The sequence below is a fragment of the Poecilia latipinna genome, unplaced genomic scaffold, assembly GCF_001443285.1.
Source record: "Poecilia latipinna isolate Pla-1442-1.1 unplaced genomic scaffold, P_latipinna-1.0 Scaffold54, whole genome shotgun sequence".
NCBI classification, from domain to species: Eukaryota; Metazoa; Chordata; class Actinopteri; order Cyprinodontiformes; family Poeciliidae; genus Poecilia; species Poecilia latipinna.
The window spans coordinates 761,368-784,400 of NW_015112670.1; the positions used below are offsets into that span (position 1 = coordinate 761,368).

The 23,033-nt window shown below is 35.5% G+C and overlaps 2 protein-coding genes across 2 annotated transcripts in view; both read left to right on the plus strand.

Annotated features, from left to right (window-relative positions):
• Positions 1-4,814, plus strand: part of LOC106960133 (hemicentin-1-like) — a 59,930-nt gene extending 55,116 nt beyond the window's left edge. Inside the window, exons 8-16 of the mRNA XM_015053084.1 lie at positions 21-326; positions 1,289-1,552; positions 1,716-2,009; positions 2,503-2,778; positions 2,854-3,132; positions 3,211-3,231; positions 3,359-3,473; positions 3,561-3,618; positions 4,387-4,814. Coding sequence (XP_014908570.1) covers positions 21-326; positions 1,289-1,552; positions 1,716-2,009; positions 2,503-2,778; positions 2,854-3,132; positions 3,211-3,231; positions 3,359-3,473; positions 3,561-3,618; positions 4,387-4,704 — 1,931 coding nt within the window. The 3' untranslated portion in view covers positions 4,705-4,814. The remainder of the gene's footprint in view (positions 1-20; positions 327-1,288; positions 1,553-1,715; positions 2,010-2,502; positions 2,779-2,853; positions 3,133-3,210; positions 3,232-3,358; positions 3,474-3,560; positions 3,619-4,386) is intronic.
• Positions 4,815-7,885: 3,071 nt separating this feature from the next.
• On the plus strand, positions 7,886-13,212 carry LOC106960262 (sialic acid-binding Ig-like lectin 5). The gene is made up of 9 exons (XM_015053263.1): positions 7,886-8,104; positions 8,412-8,816; positions 9,119-9,442; positions 9,997-10,257; positions 10,334-10,618; positions 10,755-10,869; positions 11,710-11,767; positions 12,299-12,900; positions 13,061-13,212. Exons 1-8 carry the CDS (start codon positions 8,044-8,046, stop codon positions 12,674-12,676), a joined length of 1,887 nt encoding a protein of 628 aa, XP_014908749.1. The 5' UTR covers positions 7,886-8,043; the 3' UTR covers positions 12,677-12,900; positions 13,061-13,212.
• Positions 13,213-23,033: the final 9,821 nt, after the last annotated feature.

Here is a 23,033-nt window from a genome sequence, read left to right on the forward strand (position 1 = left end):
ATTAAATATTTGCCCCACAGACCTCAGAAAACCTCGGATCTCTGGTAGAACAACAGTAAAGGAGGGAGACGATCTGAATCTGACCTGCAGTGTGGACAGTGTTCCTCCATCAGTTATTAAATGGACTAAATCTGGAACAGAAACCAACTGGCAGCCCAGCAATTCATCTAGTGCTTTCAACATCACTGAAAACACCATGAAGGCGAAAGATGGCAATGGTTCTTTGTCCGACACTAATGTGGCAGCAGAAGATTCAAGGGTTTACATCTGTACTTCAAAAAATTTGACCAAGAATCTAACAGAACAAATCAAAGTAACAGTAACAAGTAAGTACTTTCTTCTTAATAATTTTCAGCAAGCATGTCTTTTCATCAGAGGAAGTGTTCATGGTTACAACACTTTTACTGAATTACTTGTGTATGTACTTTATATAAGGATTTTATTCCGGCACCAATGTTGTGTATAAATCGTTTTTATATTTCAAAAATATTTAAAGGACATTAAAGAACAAGCAGCATCCTGGGGACAACCAAACACGCCAGACATGTCAGGAATAACATTTTGGATGCTTTTCTTCTGTCAAAGCAAAATCAAGTGTTAGGTTGGCCCAGTAAAAGTCCAAAGATGAATCAAGCTGAGATAATGTGGAAAACCCAAAGTTTGATTTTCAATAATGCGCTATTAAATTTAACTGAGCTTGAGCCACTCTAAAAAGAAAAATGAACAAAAGTTTCAATTTATAGACGTGCAAGAGATTAGAGAAAGTTCGTAGCTGTGAGGACAGTAAAAGTTGATTCTACAAACTATCATCAGGAGGCCGAATTTTTGTGCTTTATGCCTGGATGCTTAAAAAGTCAAAGTCAACTTCTATTGACCAATCAGAATAAGCTTGGTCAATAAAGATATTCTGATTACAAATTCACACCACATTTTCAGACTTTTATTTTTAAAGTATTTTAATAGTCATGTGGTAAATTTCCACCACTACACAATCAAGTCTTACTTTGTTTTGCCATGTTACAAAAACAATACCAATTAAATAAATATATTGTGGTTTTACAAAACATAAAAAGTTCAAAGGTCATTATCCTTCTGGAAGGCACTGTGCAATGCAGTCTGTACTTATAATGTGACGATAATGTAACAAAAGTTATAAGGTATGACGAGTTCTGCAAAAAATACTGTTGTCGAGTTCAAGTCGACTTTTAACAGGCTATGTCAGCAATTGATTATACAAGTATAACTAAGCTAAACTACACTTACTAAAATGATATTTTGTGATCTACAGATGATTTCAAAAATGCAACAGTGAAGGAAGGAGGTCTGAATCTGTACTGCAGTGTGGACAGTTTTCCATGGACTAAAAACGGAATAGAAACCAATCTAAAAATAGATACTTTAAGTAAAGCATTTACTGCAGTCTATGTGCTGTATGAACTGGCAGAGGTCTCTTCTCCCATCACGAATGAAACAACGGAAGATGCAGAGCGCTATGTTTGTACAGCAACATATCAGAAAAGTACCATGGAAGAAAAAATCCATATAGTGACAAGTAAGTATGTTTCAACAAAAATCATTTCCAACAACAGAGGAAATAAGTCTGAGTTAGCTTTTTTTTTTATTTGTTTAGCTTCACATTACATATGGTAGCAATAGTGCAACTGTGTATATTCTTTGTCTTCATATAACATATTTGGCTTAAATATATTTCACAGGCATAGGAAAACCTCAGATCTCTGGCAAGACAACAGCTGAGGAAGATGCTCTGAATCTGACCTGCACTGTTGACAGTTTTTCCTCTTCAGTTATCAACTTGACCATATTTGAAAAAAGCAACCTGCAGACTAATATTTCAAGTAAACTGCAAAACAGCAGTGAAAATCTCAAGCAGGAACAAAGTGGCACTTTGTTCATCAATAGAGTTACAGCAGAACATGCAGGCCTTTACACCTGCACAGCAAGTCTCCCGAACATAAATGAAACAGAAAGAATTAATTTAACAGTTACATGTAAGTACTGTATCATTTCTATTTTCTTTTTTTCTTTTTTTGACCGTAGTGCCAAATGCTGGAGACAGAAACGTGCAGACAGTGTACAAAACTTCTTCTGCTTTTTGTTCTTATTCTTAGCCACAAAAAGACTTTCCAAAGGGGAACTTGTTGGTTGAGTGAGAAAAAGAAAAAAATGTTTTGAGTTCCCTTCATTTTCAACCCTTCAAGATCTTACAGTAAAATGATTAAGAATGAATTGATTCAGTTTTCATTATATTGTAAGCTAGAGTGAGGCTATCAGCAAAATCAATAAGATAAATAATTTGATGCTCAACAGTTCTTTGTTTTATTTTGCCTATTGTATTGTTAGTTGAGCAACGCTGTTCTGGGCTTTATTTGAATCTTTGGCTTTAAATGTTATCATCTAGCCATACATTTGTTTTAAATTTAAAACATGTTGTAAATCATAAAACAACTTTGCAAACTAAAAACAATTTAATGTCATTTACAGACAGAAGGAGGCCTCAGATCACTGGAAACCAAATGATAAAGGAAGGAGATGCTCTGAATCTGACCTGCAGTGTTGATAGTGTTCCTCCATCACTCATCATGTGGTCTAAAAATTCACTCAGCATGCATCCAAGCAACAGAACTAGCTCCCCCAACAACACTGGATCTGCTACTCTTGTCGTTTTCAACGTGACAGTAGGAGATTCTGGACGATACATCTGTGCAGCAACACACGAGAACATAACTGAGACTAAATATGTAGACGTAAAAGTGACTTGTAAGAAAACATATTTTATTTACAATTAAGCCACACGTGGTTTATCCTAAACTGATTATTATTGTGTGCTTACAGGGGCTCCAAAGGTACTGAATGGTTCTGAATGTGTGCTTCGGTCGGACGTTTTGACCTGTGTGTGTCTTAGTGAGGGATTTCCTCTACCTACCATCCAATGGCCGTTACTGAAAGGCCACACTGAGTACTCCATCACCAGAGTGGTGTCAAACCACACTGTCAACAGCACCGTTACCATAACTGTTGAAAACCATGGTAACATCAGTGTTGAATGTGTTAGCAGCAATGGAAATGGGGAAGCAAAAGAGAACCTCACAGTCCTCTGGACAAAAGGAGAAGGTACAGTTAACACTTGTGCTACTTTTAACTTCTGCTTTAAGGTGCTTATTGCAATTTTTTTTTTTTTTCTGGTGTCAGTACGGACAGATGGCTGTGTAAGTAAGTGCATCTTTTCAGTTCGAAAAACATAGCTGTAAACAATTTTGCTAATTTGACCTTAAATTAGCTATTTTTCCCTGTAAACAAGCAACAGTTGTGTCACATTCTGTATTTGTTCTCCCTTTAGTAAGCAAGCAAAACCCTAATTCAGAAAAAAGTTCCATGCTGGAAATCATCCTTGCCTTTTTGGTTGGGTTCCTTCTTGCACCTATCATCTTCTGTTTGTTCATGAAATTCTACAGGTACATCATACATTTAGAACTTAATTTACATTTTCAACTACAAACATGTATTCAAATCATTACTGTAAAGATAATGTGTCTCCTCAGAATAAAACGGAAGAACTCTGAAAATGCGGGTGAATCTCTGGAGATGATTACGCCACTGGTATGATAAGTATTGATATCAATGATTGTTCTGCTTTTATCTGTGAAATAAAATATCTAATATCTAGTGAGGTGTAATAACAGGATGGTGGGGGTTCAGAACCATAAATAGTTTTTTAATATCCTACACGTCTCTTAAAATTGTAAAATATTTTTCTTTGCAATTTTGTGCATGTTCAGTAAAATGGACAGCAACACATGCTTATCTGTAGAGTCTTAAACAAACAAATGGCACATCTATGAGCAACTGATTATTCTGTGAGAAAAACAAAAATATAGTCTTCTCTTCAAAAAAAAAGACAAAAAAAAAACATTTTGTCACCTTGCAACACAAGTCTCACCAAATCACTTGATCTTTCACAAGTTGACCAGTTGCTGCCTGTGGCCATGTCCAGCAGTGGGTGCTTACTCAATAAAGCAGCACTGCAGAAATAGAGAACAATCGCAGCGTTGTTGGTCATGACGGAGAGCTGTATGTTACATCAACACCCAAAATTCACAGCATGACTCTTGACTTCCTTCTTCAGCATTTCAGAAGCATAATAGTGAAAAGTCGAACTCAGTCCCTTAATGGGATCCTAAGTTTATTAAACCAATGACATTGTGAGAACCTGAACATGTCTCAGACCCAAACTGAGAATCATGCGAATTAACCAGAATTTATTGATATTTAGATTCTGAATGACAAAAAAGCATAGGATAGCTTTTCAATGTACAGTCAGTTGTTAATTCTCAACTTTACTGATGTGTTTTTCTTTATACCTGGCAGATGTCGAATGGTCAAGCTTTGGCAGGAGCTCCTGAAGCTACCAACGGTCCAAAGGAATTGGTGTATGCCAACATTGACTTTTCCCTCCTAAACCGGATTCCCACAAAACGGATAAGAAGTTCAAAAAACAAAAACACGGAATATGCAGAAATCAAGACAAACAAGGAAAAAGGTCATCAAGTGGAGATGATGATTGAGGAGGATGGCGAGACGAAAAACTGCGTCCAAGAAGTGAAAGAAGAGGCTGAGGAACCAGTGTACGCAAAAGTGGAGGAACCAGTGTACGCAAAAGTGGAGGATTTAGTTGAGGAGAGTTGAAGATTGATTGTGAGACCAGACGTCCAAGACAAAATCACTGAAAGCCCCTAAAGCTCAAGAATCCAATATGGATGCCATGAGTATAAAATACAGTAAGAGCTAAATATTAATGATAGTCATGGTTTGCATCTCATGAAACCAGTTGCACAAATCATGGTTCAGAACATCTATCTGTAAAGATGCTGGTTTAGTGTTTGAATGCATAAAAGGCAAATCAAATACTTATTAACATATGAGCAAGAAAATCTCCCAAATTTCCTGACTTCAAATAAGAGTGTGTAAGGCTGATGTCTCGTAGAGCCGCGTTGACGTTTCAATAACCATCATGCCTTTAAAATGTCAACTAGCTTTAATTATAAACTTAACTTATTTTTCATGAATGCTATTCTTTTGGTGTACAACATAAAATCTGCATGTAAAGCTTCAATACAATGTATTTATAACTTGCACATTGAGGCACTTGACACATGGGTCCGTTATGCAGGACGTCAGCACGGTGAAATAAAACTCAGTGGACTTCTTTTCCTTAATTTATTAGGTGAGATTAATTGTAAAAATGTTTCTTTCACATTTTCCTTTATGTATAAGTTAGTATTTGTACAGATCTTTTTAATACATTTTTAAACTGCTACATTTGGACTTTTATTAATGCTTGTTATGTCAAACTAAATCAGGCAAACACATGCATCATTTATTGTATTTTTACAATCTGCAGCACCACTCATGACCTTGAAGACGCCATTCCAACGTGATCCCCCCATTTGGATGTTACACAATGTCGTAAACTGGTTTCAACTAATAAGCTCCTAATGTAATCAGTCAAAGAAACAATTTAGAATTTCTTTAATTAGAAATAACGTATTTTATGTAGTGTACTAAGAGAGATCCTAAATTTATTGAATGTGAAATTGAACTTGTTACCCGTTACCATGACAGTTCAAAGGCAGAAAGAAAACAAAGAACATATAAGACTCTATGACTTGGAGAACATGTTCAGGAGGTATTCAAATAATATGTGATGCAGATTTTTAAATAGAATTATATTTATATTTATTTTAGTATACTCTCACTATGTCATTCACAAAATTGTTCACCCTTTAGATTTGTATTGCTCCCATTAATCAGTTTACACTGTACTTGATGCTTTTCTATGATCCTGCAGGTCAAAACTATGACTAAAAAAATAACATAAAAGTATTGTGACATAGCTCATCGAATATGGCATATTGTGTTTATATATTTTTATTGTATTCATTTTAAGTAAAAGCATAATAAATGTACTTGTTGGTACCAATACATTTGGAAAATGTCGTTTTCTAATTTTTTAAGACTCAATCTCACAACCATCATGATAATACATTCTCTTTCAAGCCCAATATGTAAGGTTTTTTTTTTTTTTTTTTTTTTTTTCAGTAATAACTAAAAGCATTAAACCAATCTCTTGCCATGTCTTAAAACACTTTTTTTCTTCTTCTTTTTTTGTTAAAGCAATGTTAGCTTTATATTTTAGACACTGTTTTATTTGGCCAGAATTGTTAATCATACCTGGAAAGTGGTTTTGTAGTATTCATCTCTGTCGCCACCTGCTGTGGACTATTATCAGTTACAATAAGACAGTAATATTTATTCATTCTTTAATACCATTTGTAACACCCAAAACGGCAAGGTCGTGGAATACAGTTAAAAAAAAAAAGAAAAACAAAAGGAAGTTGACACATTTCTGATAGAGTTTCAATAAGTACCATAAATCAGAAGTTCATACAAATGAAAGCAGCCACCAAAGACGTATAGATTGTTTGTTAGGTGAAGATGAAATCACATTCAACTCGGACATTTTTGCTGCGTGGTAATTAAGTTATAACATCTGCTTCACAGTGCAGCCCAGTTAAAAACACGAAGTCAGACTAAACTTCTTTTGTTTAAAGGTCAGGATGTTTATAGATTGTACTATTTTTATTTGGAGAATTTGTCATTTTGTTTGTTTATTGGCTCTGGGGTGATAATTATTTCTCAGACCTATCAGGAGGTGCGAATAAGTTACACATTTCTATAGATTTTACATTTTAAATGTATACCCCACCAATTCAGTTATTTTTTTTTAAGTTTTATTTTGAGTAGTTCTCTAGCGCCATCTCCTGTTAAATTTAGTTAGTTGCAATAACTAAATTAAGTGAAAATCACCTCAAACACACGTGTGTTTCTCAGTTTATATTGGATGTCGTGAATTAAAGTATCAGAAGCACACAAAGACATAACGTCTTCGTCTATTTTTCTTTTGGTAACGAAACACAGAGCTCTAGTTTAGTTCGTGTATTTTCAGGCAGAGACGAAATAATGAACTGCCTGAAAGGACATGAACCTAATTTGCATCTGATATTCTTATCAGTGGTTAAAGAGGAATCAGTGCTGTGTTCAAGCATTCCATAAATAATGACATTTTAAAGAAAAGTGTCAGGGTATGCATGGTTTCTATGACTAATCAACATGTCAAAGTATGACTTTGACTAGTCTACTGTCAACTTTAAGGACATTCTGACAAAAAGACAGCATAGTGCATAGATGGAGTGATTTTAATCAGACACAAACCAACAAAAAGAAACATTTTCTTATTATGATAAATCTTGGGAAAATCTTTCTTTCAGACTTTTGATGTCTGAGTTTTTGGGTTTTCAAGTTGGAATCCATCTTTCCTTCAGTAATTCTGAGAACAATGAGAAAAATACAGCAGCAATTAACAAGTTGTTTTTCAAAATACAATGAGCATAGAGTGTAATTTAGAAATCAGGGCCTACGTTTGCAAAAAAACGGATTTTTTAACAATGTGGTAACAAACTTCCTGACACGTTGATGTTGCTCAAAAAGGAAATGAGGCAAAAAAGAGAAGGAAGGCAGAGAAACCTCAGTGAAGAAGGTTTTGGGAAATTTTCAAAACAACAAAATATAGAAAACAATAATTCATGTTACTTTATGTCCTCATGCCTTTGGTAGACATCGGTCTGAAAGAAAAAGTATGAATTAACTTGTTAAATGTGAATGAAAGTCTGGGTTAAAATCATACTGAATTAGGATGGTAAAGACCACTGCATTAGCACATAGAGTTAATTATACTTTTAACTAATCTGTTGTAAAAATCTATCTTAATTTAGCTGACTGCCAGAAAGAGCCACTCCTCATGATAAAATGTCTCAATGGTATAATTGAGTAAAAAACAAAACAAAACAAAACACTTCCTGTATTGCTATATTTTGGCATCTCAAGACTGAACTTCCCACTGAAGCCATTTCTGCATTTTAATGCTGCACTGAAGGAACAGGAGAGTAACCACGAAAGAATCAAACCATGTTTACTTTCTTCTGGATGACATTGCTTTTCTTTTTGTGGGGTTCCACCAAAAACACAGGTATCAGGAGCATTTTCTTTCTTTTTTCTTTTTTTTAATGTAGTGCTTAAAGCAGGTTTTATGTGACAATGTTTTACTTTGATATTAAATCAATTTGTTTAGCTGATTAATGTAATCACAAAATGTTTGTTCATTCCTGTTAAGTTTTTAAAAACTTATAATCCTGACACGGTTACACAGTTTGTTGCTGCACTAATAAAAAATGATTAGTTAGATGAAAATAGCCTCAGTTTACAAAGGTTTTGTAGTAGATGCCACAGTTATCACAAAAACAAATGTATAACTATCTTTTCTTTCACATTAACAGTTGAATCAGCCCTTGGAAGACCGGTCTGTTCCAGTGGATACTGCATTACTCTCAGTGACGGAGAAATAACAGCTGAAGCTGGACTGTGTGTTGTGATACCATGTTTCTTCACTGTGGCTGATGGATTTACACCAAAAGCTATTGTCTGGTTTAAATGTGAACCAGGGAGAAGGAGATGTGGTGATTCTGATGTAGTATTTCACACAAATCGTAACAAGGTTCCATCCGAATTTCTAGGACGAGTTTTACTGTTGGATCCTGATGTGAGTCAGGGGAACTGCAGCATCATGATCAATGACCTCAGCACATCTGATTCTGGATCATATCAGCTCAGAGTTAATGGTTTTTACCAAGGAATGGTAGATGGAGTTACGTTCCCTTCAAGAACAAGTCTCTCTGTTAAAGGTATGAAAGGCAATAATAAGAACATCTTTTTTTCTTTCAATTTAGTGATTTGTATAAATACACAACATGTTTCAAGTCTTTTTTTATTACAACATCTAAAAAAAATCTCATAAGAAACTGTCAGTGTTTGTCGACCTCTGTTGGCAGATTGTAGGAACTGCATCAGTACCTAAACAAATCCACTCCTATTGCCCCATGAAAATATTTTTTAAAGCTAAGCTAAAATTAGCTTGTTCCATTTAGATGTAAAATAAGTAATAATGTCTCCACTTGATTTCATTTATCAACCATGTTTTCATCAGGTCTAACCCAAAAGCCCTCTGTGATGGTTCCTCCACTGACTGAGGGACAACAGGCCACTCTGACCTGCACTGCTCCTGGTCTCTGCTCTGGATCTCCTCCTAAAATCACCTGGATGTGGAGAAGAAAGGGAGAAATGGAGGCTAACATAACAGGAAACATGGCTGCTTCTTTTAAAACTGAGAATCTGACTGTTGTCACACAGAGACACAGCTCGATTCTGACCTTTAACTCTTCAGCTAAGCACCACAACACCAATGTAACCTGTAAGGTCAGCTTCACAAGTGGCCCAACCACAGAGGAGACTGTGACTCTGAAAGTAAACTGTAAGTATATTATTTGAATGGTTGTTGGTTTTCTGATTTGCCTCATCGGTTAAATGTAGGGAATCTATAGGCTACAGGATGTTTAAAATCACTGTGGATACAAATGTGAATTAAGGTGATAGTAAATACTGAACCTGCAGAGTCTAATGTTTACCAGACGTTTGTTCTTACAAACTGAGGAAACCAATATTTACCCAGTTTGTGAGAAAGTGTCCTTTGGAAACCCAACCAAACCCCAAATATTTTTTTTCTAAAATGCTCGAAAAGAATCATTGCCTATGTCAAACACTGCAAGTAATAGAATATCAGGAATATTTTTATAAATTACAAAGCATTTTTGTTTATTCACATAAGATTTTAAGCTTTAAATCTACAGCTTTCTAGTTTCTAGAAAAGACATCAGAGTGTTTCCCATTTGTTCACAACTGATTTATTTTGTTGAATCCTAACCACCTGTGAGCCAAATCACAACCTTTTATACACTAAAAGGTTGGAGTATAATCTTTTTTTTTTTTTTTAAATACACTGTTTAAAATGCAATGTTGGTCCCACAGATAAAAGTCAACCTCAGATCACTGGAAACACTATTGTGAAGGAGGGAGATGATCTGAATCTGACCTGCAACGTTGAAAGTTTTCCTCAATCAGTTGTTGTGTGGACTAAACATTCAGCAAGTGAGATTTACCTCCAAAATAACACTGGATCTGCAACACTTGTCATCTCGAATGTGACAGCTGCAGATTCTGGGCGGTATGTCTGCACAGCGACTCACCTGAATGAAACGGTGTCTGCATATGCTGATGTAAAATTGACTTGTAAGTAAACCTCAGAAAGGAGCTCAGGGTAACCACACACTCATCTTACTCTCATAATTTATCTTTTTTTTTTCAGGGTTTTCAAAGATACTGAAAGGTTCTGGATGTGTGCTTCAGTCAGCGCTCCTGATCTGTGTGTGTATCACTGAGGGGTTTCCTCTACCCACTATAACATGGCCGCTGCTGAAGGACCACACAGAGTACTCTGACATCAAGACCGTGTCAAACCACACCGTTAACGACACCGTCACCATACCCCTTAAAAATCGCCATTATGTCAGTGTTGAATGTTACAGCAGCCAAGGAAATGAAGAAGCAAAAGAAAACCTCACAGTCCAAGAAGACTTCACAGAAAAAAAAGGTACATTTTCACCGCTTTCTGTCACATCTGCTTTGACATTCTGTGCTGCCTTCAGATGACGAAGTCAGTGCAGTTATGCTATGATCTATAATAGCTTGGCTTGAAGCTCTTTTCTCTCTCTGTTTTCCCCTCGCAGTCATTCAGTCCAAAACTATTTTAGAAAAGATTTCCAGCCTGGAGGTCATCGTTGCCTTTCTGGTTGGGGCTCTACTTTCAGCTATCATTTGTTCTTTGGCTGTAAAATGCAGCAGGTACGTTGTTCTAGTTTTTAATTGACGTCTGTGAATATTTTCACACATAAGAGTAAAGATAAATTTGTTGTTACTTTTCCAAAATAAAAATAATCAACTGCCTCAAAAAAAAAAAAAAAAAAAACTGTTACTGAAAGTTACTGAAATTAAACTAGAAAGAGATAGAAATATGGCACTATTTTACGAGTGGCAGCAGCTTCTTCATCACAATAAGATGCGCTTTTACTTAGATGCAGTTTCTCCTGTTCTTGCTGAGTTAATTGCTCAAACTGTCTCAGGTTTGAAAGGCTGCGTTTTTACACTACACTCTGATCCTTTATAAACTGTAGGATTAAGATCAGAACAGTTTCTTTTCTCAGCCATTTGCTGCATATTTTGGGACATTGTCCTGTTGGAGAGCTTATATGCCCCTATGTGGGTGAATCTGTCAGAGAGACATTGCTTTTGCCTTCTCTGGTTTATATTCATCCATAACAAACTATCATATGCCATGTTTGTTACTTCCACTTTAAATACATTAAATAGCCGATGGAAAGCTAAAAATCACTTTTGATCTCAAGTAAAAACACTTGATTAAAACAAAACAACAAAAATAATACATTTGATTTTCTTTTCTTTGTGGAATAAGCGACAATCTATTTTTAAGTTGTTTTTTTTATTTTTTTATTCTAGCTTATCACATACTAGAGGAATGCAGATATACATTAGACAGTTGCTTTTACTGAATCCCTTTTCAGGAGAAATAAAGCATTTTTTTAGTAAACTGTAAAGATGCCAGCACATTGATCTTCATCTGTATCAGTTAATCTGTTAATGTAAAAAAATATATATTTTTCACAGGAAGACACTGAAGAAGTCTGATGAAACTCTGAAGATGATCTCTCAAGAGGATCCACTGGTACCTATGTTTGTGCTGCTAGAAGTAAAACATCTAATGATCAGTTCAAAATAATCTGAAAACAAATTCAGGGTATTCATGCACAAATAATACTACAATTCATCAGAGCTTAATTTTTGTTCTTTCCTGAATAACAATTGCATTGCCCTCTTTAAAAATATAAATGTGTGAATATTTGACATCACTTCTACAACAAAAGTAAAATTATGGCTGAAAAAGAAAAAAAAAATCTTTAAACACTTTTGCAGCTCTTGTAGTATATGAGAATTATTTTGTTGGTGAAAAGATCAACGGAAACAAAGATTTGACTGTGATTTAAGCAGCTGCATGTCAGAGTCTCAATAAGCTTTAAAGCTGTTGAGCAAAGATTCATCAATGAGAGCTATTCAACTTTTCAGACCGGTCATAAATGAATCACGGATAGTGGAACAAGCTGTATTATTAGGTGTCTGAAAAAAAAAAAAAAAAACTTTGTGTGGATTCTCTGTGATGTGTGTTATTTTATATCTAGTTTCTCCCTGTACCTGACAGATTGTTCAAAATGACAAATCCCATGTGCAAGAGGAAGCCAAGAACTTACCGATGGCAGGAGAGAAGTCAGCTTCCGAAATGAGCAAAGATCCCAAAGACGTGCAGTATGCCAGCATTGATTTCTCCGTCATGAAGCAAAGGCGTGCAAAAGAGGCAGCAAAGGAACGAGCGAGCACTCTGACTGAGTACGCGGAGATTAAAACTGGACCAAAAGAGCAAAGTAAAGACGGCAATACAGAGGGAAGTGAGACGCTGGAGGGCGAAGAGGAGGATTTGATGACAAAACATGATGAGGAGACGAAGCATTGTGTCTCAGAGGAGCAGACTGAAGTGGAGGCAGTTTACTCCACCGTCAAAGATGTTTTGGATGAGATCTAAGAACTTGTCATTAGCTAGGTACATTGCATACATGCACTTATCCTTCATCACACGCTCATCTTAAAGTTTATAGTAAAAGGAGGAGAGGCTTCAAGTACAGTGATGTTTGCAGCAATGTTCTGGGTGTGTCATATGTTTTGCTGATTCCAATTTGGCAGCAAGGTTCAAAAAAACATGTACAAATTTTACTTTCACACTCATACTGGTACATGTTTGTAATACAGGTAATCCATCCATCCATCCATCCATCCATCCATTTTCTGAACACCCTTGTCCCTCAGTGGGGTCGGGAGGGGTGCTGGTGCCTATCTCCAGCTAACGTTCCGGGCGAGAGGCGGGGTACATCCTGGACAGGTCGCCAGTCTGTCGCAGGGCATAATACAGGTAATCTAAAAAGTAAAATGTACTCATACTGTAAATATATAGCTGTCTATATAGGGTTTCTCAGACAATAATAATGTTTGAAAATGATATGATGTCAGGTTGATTTGTTTATGTCTCATTTGTCTGTATTTTCTAAAAAAACGTGTTCCAAATACGTCTGTATTTCTTAGTGTGTCAAAAATCAGACTGGGATAGAAAGTTAATGTATAAAAGCTTACTTAAAAACATTGATCAGTGAACATAATAAAAGTTGTTTTAAGCATTTTGGAAAGACTTCTAAAGAGAGCCTTCACATGAAGTGTACTGTCAGAACAGGGAAACAACAAAGGATGCCCAGACACTTCATTTTGATTAAGCAGGAAGAAGAATGACCAAGAAACTAACCTTGCATTAAGAAATCCAGTTCGCATCATCAAAGAGTTATAGTACTCTCGTATTCCACAAACAAAACCTTTCAATAGTGGATTGACATGTGTGCAACACATGACAAATCATGTATCTCCAATGTGCTTACAACACTGGACATAAGACTGCTGAGTCTATGAATAATGTGGGGAAGTAGCCACAAGCCCTGGCTTGAGCCTCATGTTTTTTGGTTTGTAAAATAGTATTTTATTTTGTTTTCTTTCTTGTAATGTTGTAAATTTACCAAAATAAAGTTCATCTGAATGAATAAATGAATGAATCTGAATTAATCAACATAAATGTGAAAACATACGATTTATTTCCTGTTTTTATAGAACATAAAGTGTACGTATACGTAGTATTTTAAACATTGAATCTTTAGAATCAGTTGACGTGATATTTGTCGCCCTCTTCTGGTATATTTTAGGAACTGCAACATATGCTCACAAAGTCCAGCTTACTCCCGTTTTAAAATCTCTCAAAATAGATCATAGATCATTGTTTCAGCCGTAAGGAACAATTAATATTAAATGCATTGGTTTCAATCAGAAACCCACACTGATGATTACTCAATTGATTTGCCACACTGACCTTTGAGTTCTGGGAGATTATTTAGATTAATATGGACATGGAGAGGGATGCCATTTTGTCAAACATTACAGGTAAATGTACTGCTTTAAAAATTGAAAATCTAACAGTTTCCACAGAAACTCAGCTCAACACTCAACTTTTAACTATAAGGTTAAAACAACAACACTAACATCACTTGTAAAGTCAGCCACAGAGGAGACTGATTCTGAATATAAACTCAGTTTCAAAAGCTATGTGGTTTATAAAAATCACCTTGTTTCTTCTTCTAGCTTCTAAAAATAATTAAACTTCTTAGTAATAGCTTCTTTTAGAAGATTTTAGCCTCTAAAACAGCTAAAAACGAAATAAAAGAGAAGCTAAAATTACCAATGATACCAGAGTAAAGGTAGCTGGAGCTCTTCATCTAAACTTCAGTGTAGAAGGTTTCCCATATAGTCAAAGTATGGGCTAAATATAAGAAAGAAAATAAGCTATAAAATTACATTCTACCACTTCTGCAGTTGTCTGTAGTTGTTTAGGATGTAAAATGTGCACCATTATAAGCGAATTATAGCTATAACTATAAATAAGATGCATACTAACATGATGATTTCTGCAGAAATCATCATGTTGCATTACAGTTGCACTAGAGAAACGGAAACAAACGAACTTATTTTTATGCGTCAACTGGGTTCAAAACAATCATTTCCTGTAAATAAAAGGAAATGATCTCTTTTTACCAAGTAAAAAATAAGCTCCCTGTTTAACAGAAAATGCATTAATTACAAATGGTAAGAGACGAGCTTAACTGCAACAACACATGAAGGATCTATTAAAACAGAGGGCTGTGGGCTTTTTGTTCATGCGACAGAGTTTGTAGGAAACTGGCTCAACCCCAAATTATGCAGAAACTATTCTTATCTGAAAGGTTGCTAAGAATGATAACAGTTTTCTGCCATACATAATGTGATGTTTCTAATTCTTTTATAAATGGTGATTTGTTTTGTTTTGTTGTTTGTATATGCAAGGTTTCACCGTTTACTGTGGCCAATATGGTGAATATGTTTAGGGCTGTGCTCCTCGGAAAAAGTATTAACGTTTTATTTAGTATTCACACAGAATTGACGTGTTGAAATGGTGCCTCTTCTGAGAACCAGGTGACAGACAGACTTATGTTACAAAGAATCGTTTTGCATTTAAACTTTAACAGAAAATCTAAAGGGTTTGAAAGAAAAAAAAATGTCATAATTGTTATTCTAAATATTTATCTTCCCCAAGAATATAGAAGAGATTCCTTATTTTTTAATTGTGTTGGTAAATTTGGATGGATATCCAGGGACAGTGAAATAAAATATTTGCAATCCAAACAGTCCAAAAATCAAACATCCACTGTCACTTGAAACTACTTGCTTATTAAAACCCCTGGAAATATTCAAATCCATTTTAAAGGGGGCTATTCAAAGGAAAAGATTTTGGATTCATGCATCAAGACAAGAGTGATTTCACATCCACATGTATGAAACATATTCTGGTTCTTCCATTTATGTGTGCACAATGTTTTAGTAATCTATGCTAGGGTTTCTCAACCCTGGTCACCAGGTCCTGCTGTCCCGTGTGTTTAAGTGCTTCGTTCCTGCCACAAACCTTACTTTAATAAATACATGATTATTAACACACTTCTGCAGCACATAATTGGATGCCGACAAGGCAAAAGCAATCACTTGGATCTGGTTTACTGGAGCAGAGACAGATCTAAAACATGAAGTCCTGTGAGCCCTGAGGCCCAGCACTAATCTATGCAACTCTTTGTAAAGGCTGCCAAAAAAAAAAAAAAAAATAGGATTTTATTTGCATGATCATTTTGTTTTGCTCTTTTCCCTCTTTGTCCTTAAAATAAACTCATTTAAAAGAATCTGTGTTGTCACCTAGCGACAAAAGGAGACTTCAAATCATTTGAAATCCAACTGTTATGACAGTGGATGTCCCGAGTCTGACTGTTAGAGTTAAAAATGTCCCTCCATTTCTCAGCATGAAGAGCGAATATTACCCCAGTGGAAATGTTTCTCACTACATATGCTGGATAAGCCAACAAGGGGATTTCAAATATCAAAGCTTTGTATTCTCAAACATGTCTGCACAGCACCTCATGTTCTCTGTCACTAGCATGGTGACAAACAGCCACCACAACTCTAAAAGGCTTAAGAACATCAGTGTTGCATGCTTTGATAATGAGGAACCAAAAGAAAACCTCACAGGCATACAAGACTCTGACAAAGGAGGCCCATTTTCACAGCTAAACCACGACTTGTTACCTCTGCTTTGACATTTAACTCTCTTGCCTGACTTCTTAATATGACCATTGTGGGAAGAGGACCAAGTGTAGTCCATTTCAACATTTACAATGGCATGGTTTGAAGCTGCTATTTCAGTAACACTTTATTTGAAGGGGTGTGCATAAGACTGACATGACATAACACTTGTCACGAACATAAAGAAGTCTTTATGAATGTTTATGACAGTTGTCATGAAGTGTCATTGAAAGTCCATTAAAAATGCCAACTTTGCATTAAATTATCATAATTTACAAAATCATGCAAAGTTGGCACTTTTAATGGACTTTTAATGCAACTTTTAGAGCAACTTTGCATTAAAAGTGTCATTATTTACCGAATGACACTTCAAGACAACTGTCATAAACATTCATAAAGACTTTTTCATGTTCATAGCAGGTGTTATGTCATGTTTATGTCAGTCTTATGCACACCCCTTCAAATAAAGAGCTACCGCTATTTCTCTGTTTCTGTTGCCCTTTTGGAGCCCAAAGTTTGGTTCAAACGTTTCTTTTCTGATTAAGGTTCTACTGTCAGTAAGCATGTGTTGTTCCACTATAGGATGTAACGGGTAAAGATTTTGATTAATTCACATATTTCCAGGTTTTACCTATTAATATTTCTATAAACTAGCTGTTGAAATATAAAGCTGCACAATGGGACAGTTGGTCATGTTGTTGCCTTGCAGCAAGAAAGTCTTTCTGCAAGAGGTTTGCATTTTCTCCCTGTGCATGTGCGAGCTATTTGTGGTTACTCTAGCTTCCTCCCACAGTCCAGAAACATGACTGTTAGATGAAAAGGTATAAGTGTGTATGGTTGTTGGTTCTCTATGTCTCTGTGTAGTTCTGTCATGGACTGGCAACCTGTCCTATGTGTACGCCGCATCTCAGCCAATGGCTGCTGGACCAAGGCACAGGCCCCTCTGCAATCCTACACGGATAAGTGGACATAGACAGTCATACTGCTCAAAAACCCACAGAAAGCTACAGTTCTTTTTAAATATTTCATGCATCCCTTCTTTTAAAAAATCTTTTTTTTTTCACACATTTGGTACATTTCTGATTCAGATAAGTTATTCATGCACTGCAATGCAAACTTTGTTCTCGTGTTATGATTGCAACTGAACAATATTGCCCTTGTAAACAAAAGGAGGAACTCATCACTATCAGCCAATAATACTGCTGTTGTCATGACAAAAATACTCTAACACTTTTTAAAAGAGCCCTTTTTAGTGATATTATTGGAGAACAACTTATCTCTAGATATAATATACATAATACAAAAAAATTACTTTCAGATGAATCAGCAATATCAAAAAAACAACAGATGAAATAGGTGCAAAAAGTTCATTTTTAATTCTGCTAAATCTTAATTGTTTCTAATCACCATTACTGAATGTGCTAAGCAGCTCAGGAGTCAGTGTCTCATATCGTGAAGAAAAATGAAGCAATTGACATAAAAACTGTTCAACATCCTTCTCCCATCAAATTTTGTTTCAAAGATCCTTAACTGTCTGAATTCAGTTGAGCTGCAGTGTAATCTTTTTGTTTGTTCCTGTTAATAGAAAAAAGTCTTCCACTACCATCATTACGACACTAACAGAAAAAGGAAATGGGAGTTTGGATTTGAACTGGGTTGCATTCTTTAGGAAAGGTGACATTAAAACTAAAGAGTTACTGGTAGTGAAAATATGGACTTTCACAACATGCAGAAGTTGTTTTAGAAGTGACTTCCACATGGAAATTGTGCTGATGTCCATGTTTATGAATTATTATTAGGTTGTAAGAGGTGGATGTTTGATCGTTTCATTTTATAGATGACAGTGATAGTAGCACTGGGAGGAAGTCACAACATGGTGACAGTTTAACCAAATATGTAAAAAATATTTGCAAAAAATATTTTTGTGAAAGTTATATTCCGCAGCTTTAAATAGTTGTTTACATGATGCCTCAAAGGGCAGGAAATTTTTCGTGAGATGACATATTGCCATTTTAGGCAGTGTGTGGAGAATAATTAGGTTTGACCCTTGACAGAGAAAGCAGCTGCACTGAAATAACCAATAGCTGTTGTATTTAAGCTACTTTAAATTCAAATATTTTTACTGATGGGAGATTTACTGATTCTATGCACAATATATAGTACAGTGTTCAATTAATAATGTGATAATAGGGGAAATATTTGTTGTCATCTTAAATAAAAAAAAAATAAGTTCTCTGTCTTCATCCAGTCAGTTTAAAATTATCACTTGAAATAATTCCTGTTGTGGCCAGCAGGAGGACGACAACAGTCGATGTTCACATCCAAACCTCAGACAGATTGGTCTGCACACCTGGGATTCAAATCACCTCACAACTGCCTTTGGCATTGCAGCAAAAGCAAGTTTGTTTTCAGGAGGAACTAAGAAGCAGTGATGTGTAGCGGGACTTCCTGTAATGTAAAGAACAAAGATGTAGAAAAGGAGGAGGAAGAGCATAAGAGTCAGTTCAGAGAGGAAGCAGAAAGCAGAGGTCAGTGAGGGGGAACTAGCTACAGATTCAGCAAGAAAAAAGTAAGATTTTTCATTTTCAACACAATCTCTCTGATTCTTATAATGACTCTGTTGTCCTAATGTTATTTTTAAAATGAACCATATTTACTGGGCTAAATTCACAGTTATGTCTATGTATTTAATTATGTTGATGATGGTTTATAGCCTCAGATAAGAAGATTTTTGTCAAGTTATGTTTACAAATCCATTACGTAAAAATACTTAAAGCAATATAAGACTAATGAAGCTTACCACATCCTGTATTTAAATCTGGGCTGACATGTATGAAGGGGTCTCTGAACCAGGTTCACTAAAATATTATTCTTGTGTCCTAATTTCTTTTTATTCAAGCTCAGTAATAGAATGTGTTCTTTCCAGGGACAACTGTCTTATATTGACAAGATGTTTGCTCTGATTTGGGTAACTCTGCTCTTTACTGCAACAGGTAAAAGAAACAATGTTTAAACATTTTTAAGGAATAATAGCTTTTTTTATTTAAATGGCTGTATAAAATACAATTATTAAACTGAAATGTAAAGTGAAGTAATCAGTGTCAGCATATTATACATAAAATAGATATTATGTATTCTATGTATAATGGGTCTCCTCATTTATGAGTCTAAAAGTTTTTTGTTGCTGTTTTTCTGTTTCTTCTTTTCATTCCAGGTTCAGTGCAGAGCGATAACAAGACATGTGAGAGCAAACCATTCACTCTTACTCTAAAACCGACACACCGAACAGCAGCAGCTGGACAATGTGTTGTTTTTGAATGTTCATTTGAAAATAATGTCACCAGCTTTGCTTGGTGCAAAACTAACCAATCTGGAGAATGTAACATAGAAATATTTAACTCTAGTAAAAATACCACAGCTGGCTCTGAAATTGGAGGTCGAGTGTCTTTGCTGGAGCCTGATCTAAAGAAGAAGAACTGCAGCATCATCATCAAAAACCTTACAACTTCAGACGCTGGAGTTTATAAAATCAGAGCTGGAGCTGCGGACAACTGCACACATGTTTCTAAAGCAAACATTACTGTTGAAGGTATACCTGAAAACAGTTAAAATAAATTAATAAAGTAGCTCTCATTCCCATTCACAGGATATAATGTCTCACCAACTATCTTTCATTTCTATTCTTCAAACAGTTCAGGAAATAAATATCACATCAGAGATCGCCCTTCTGGAGGACAAAAACATCACTTTGACCTGTTCAGTTCCTGCTTTCTGCTTTGGATCTAAACCTCAGTTCACCTGGATGTTTGGAGAAGAAGGGAAGAAGGAAATGCTGGCAATCACAGACGATAACACTGAATTCATGATTAATATGATGAATGCCACACAAAGCCACACCTCAAGCCTGACCTTTAAACCCTCAGCTAAACATTACAATATGATCGTTACCTGCAAGGCCGACTTTCCTGGCAACACATCCATAGAGAAAACTCTTAACATGAGCTGTGAGTATTAATGAAGCGTTTTACTATTTCACTTTAATATTTACTTTAGAAAAATTGTTTTATATATATATATATATATATAAACCAAGAAATAATTACTGATATAAATTTGTTATTAAAGTATTACTGATTGCACTTTAAAAATTAGGTAACTTTATGTTATTAAAGATAAAGTTTAAACAGTAATGATTTATTGGTTAATGTCAAGTTGTCATAACAAAGACATTTTGAATAATGTCAACTTTGTATTAAAAGTGTCATAATTTACCGAATGACGCTTTATGACAACAGTCATAAATATTCATGAAGGCTTATTCATGTTCATGACAGGTGTTATGTCATGTTTATGAAAGTGTCATGTCAGTCTTATTCACCCCCCTTCAAATAAAGTGTTACCAACTTTTTTCTCTGTGTTGACAGTTTCCCCCAGGATCAGCAGCAGCTCTCGTTGTTGGACTCAGTCAAATCTCCTGACCTGTGTTTGTATTAGTGAAGGGTTTCCTTCCCCAAACATCACTTGGTCGCTGTTGGACAGCATCTCTGAGTACAGCCTGTCAACCAATGTCTCAGCACTCTCAGTTACAAGTAACATAACTGTGTCTTTAGAGAAATTTAGCAACTTTACTGTTGAGTGTGTCAGCAGGAATAATATTGGTGAAACCAAAAAAAACCTTTCCATCTCAAAAGCAAATCAGCCAGCAAATTCAAGTAAGTCTTTTCAAACAGATGCTGTACATTAAACTGGAAACTTGTATTGTGTATAACATACGATTTATTTTACTCCAATCTTACAAATGGTAGATACTTCTGACAAATCAATTAAGTAAATATTTACAACTACAATATAACCAAAATATTTCATTTAAGCTCGTATTATTTATAAAATTACATTTATTTTACTCTGATTTTTTCTTTCTCTCCTGCAGATCATCAAAATCTTTTCAGTCGTTTGGTAGAACTTTTTAAAGGAAAGATGATTTCTGTCCTGATTGTTTTCGGAGTTGGATTTCTGACCGGATCACTGGTTACAACCTTGATTGCTTGCCTTGTGACAAAATGCCACAGGTACTGTTTTTTTTTTGTTTTTTTTAATACATTTTACATAACTAGTCAAAGTTTTTCTGCCAATGAACTAATTCCATTATTTCCTTCTTTTGCATGTCTCCTAAAAAAATAACTCTTCCAAACATCAAGAGTTATTTTTATCATTTATTTGCAATTTTCAACTGCACTCATTAAACTGATTTTGAGAAATGATTTATACTGCCTAATAAATTAGTACTTTTCAGATTATAATGTGACAGTTCTGCAGATTATAATGTGACAGTTCTGCTTTTGTTTTTTTGTTTTGGTCTTGACCCACCTTGCCCTCAGGTAAGGGTCGAGGGTCAGAGGGACAGTTGGTGGCGGTGCATGGCAGCCAGTGCCTTAGGGCAGCTGTGGCTACAATCCAGTAGCTCATCATCATGAGTGTGTGAATGTGTGTGTGAATGGCGATTTACCATCTACTGTGGCTGAGCGGTGATGGTATGATTTTAAGATGAAGTTCTATGTTGTATTAATAAATGAATAAATCCAGAGTATTAAAAATAACATCCTAAAGTGATAAATGTTAGGGGATTTATTAATTTTCTTTTATTTTGATTGCTTTTTAGAAACAAAAAGAAGAACTCTCATTCTACTGACGAGCTGGAACTGGTAAACGCTGAAGCTGTTTTCAAGGTACTTTGACCTATTCATTTTTAAACATGGCAAAATGTTGGGTAGTTTACTTATAGGATTTATCAGAACACGTAGTAAAATAATGAAGATATTAGTTTTGACTGTATTGACAATAATCCAATTTCATCAATTTAATATCTAATTTACAACAATGTTTATATTTACATTAAAAATGAGTTACGAAGCTCTCTTGTAATAAAAAAAATGATTTTGATTAAAATTGTTCTGACAGATTTCCATATTCTACAATATAAAATTAAAACAGTCAGTGTATCTAGCAGTTTTCCACAAATCAGCCATGTTTTGTCACATCAGTGGATTCTCATCAAAGGTGATGAAGAAACTAAACTTTTAAAAAGTCATCTTACATTAGCATTGCCATCGAGCTAAACCTTGATTTGGAACTTCAGTAGAGAATCTTCTGGAAATATTTTTGACTTGTGAATTACTTCATCTTCATTCATCTTCACATTATACATTGTCTTTGAACAGTTAATTTGCTGACTATTACCTGACATGTTTAATTCTTACATTTTACAATAGGACTGGGATAACGAAGTACCTCACGTAGAGAATAATGGTGTCCTTGACATAATGCTACAGGATGATGAGACCCTCGTTTTCCAGGATGATGGCATCCAGAACCAAGCGGCTGCAGAATGTGAAGAGGAGCTTCATGGGGACTTGATAGACTTGGACATGTCACCAAAGGAAGCTGTGTACTCGGACATTGACTTCTCTGCACTGAAAGAGAAGGATCCTGCAGATGCCAAAAAGAAAGAGGATACGACAGAGACTGAATATGCCGAGATCAAGAGAGGGGAAATGGAGGAGGTGCAAGAAAACGAAGGAATGGACTGTAAAATGTTGGAGGGAAATGATGAAACGGAGGTGATGATAGAGCATCAGGAGGAGGCAAAACAGAATGTGGTGGCTGAAGAGGTAATAGGAGAGGCTGACCCA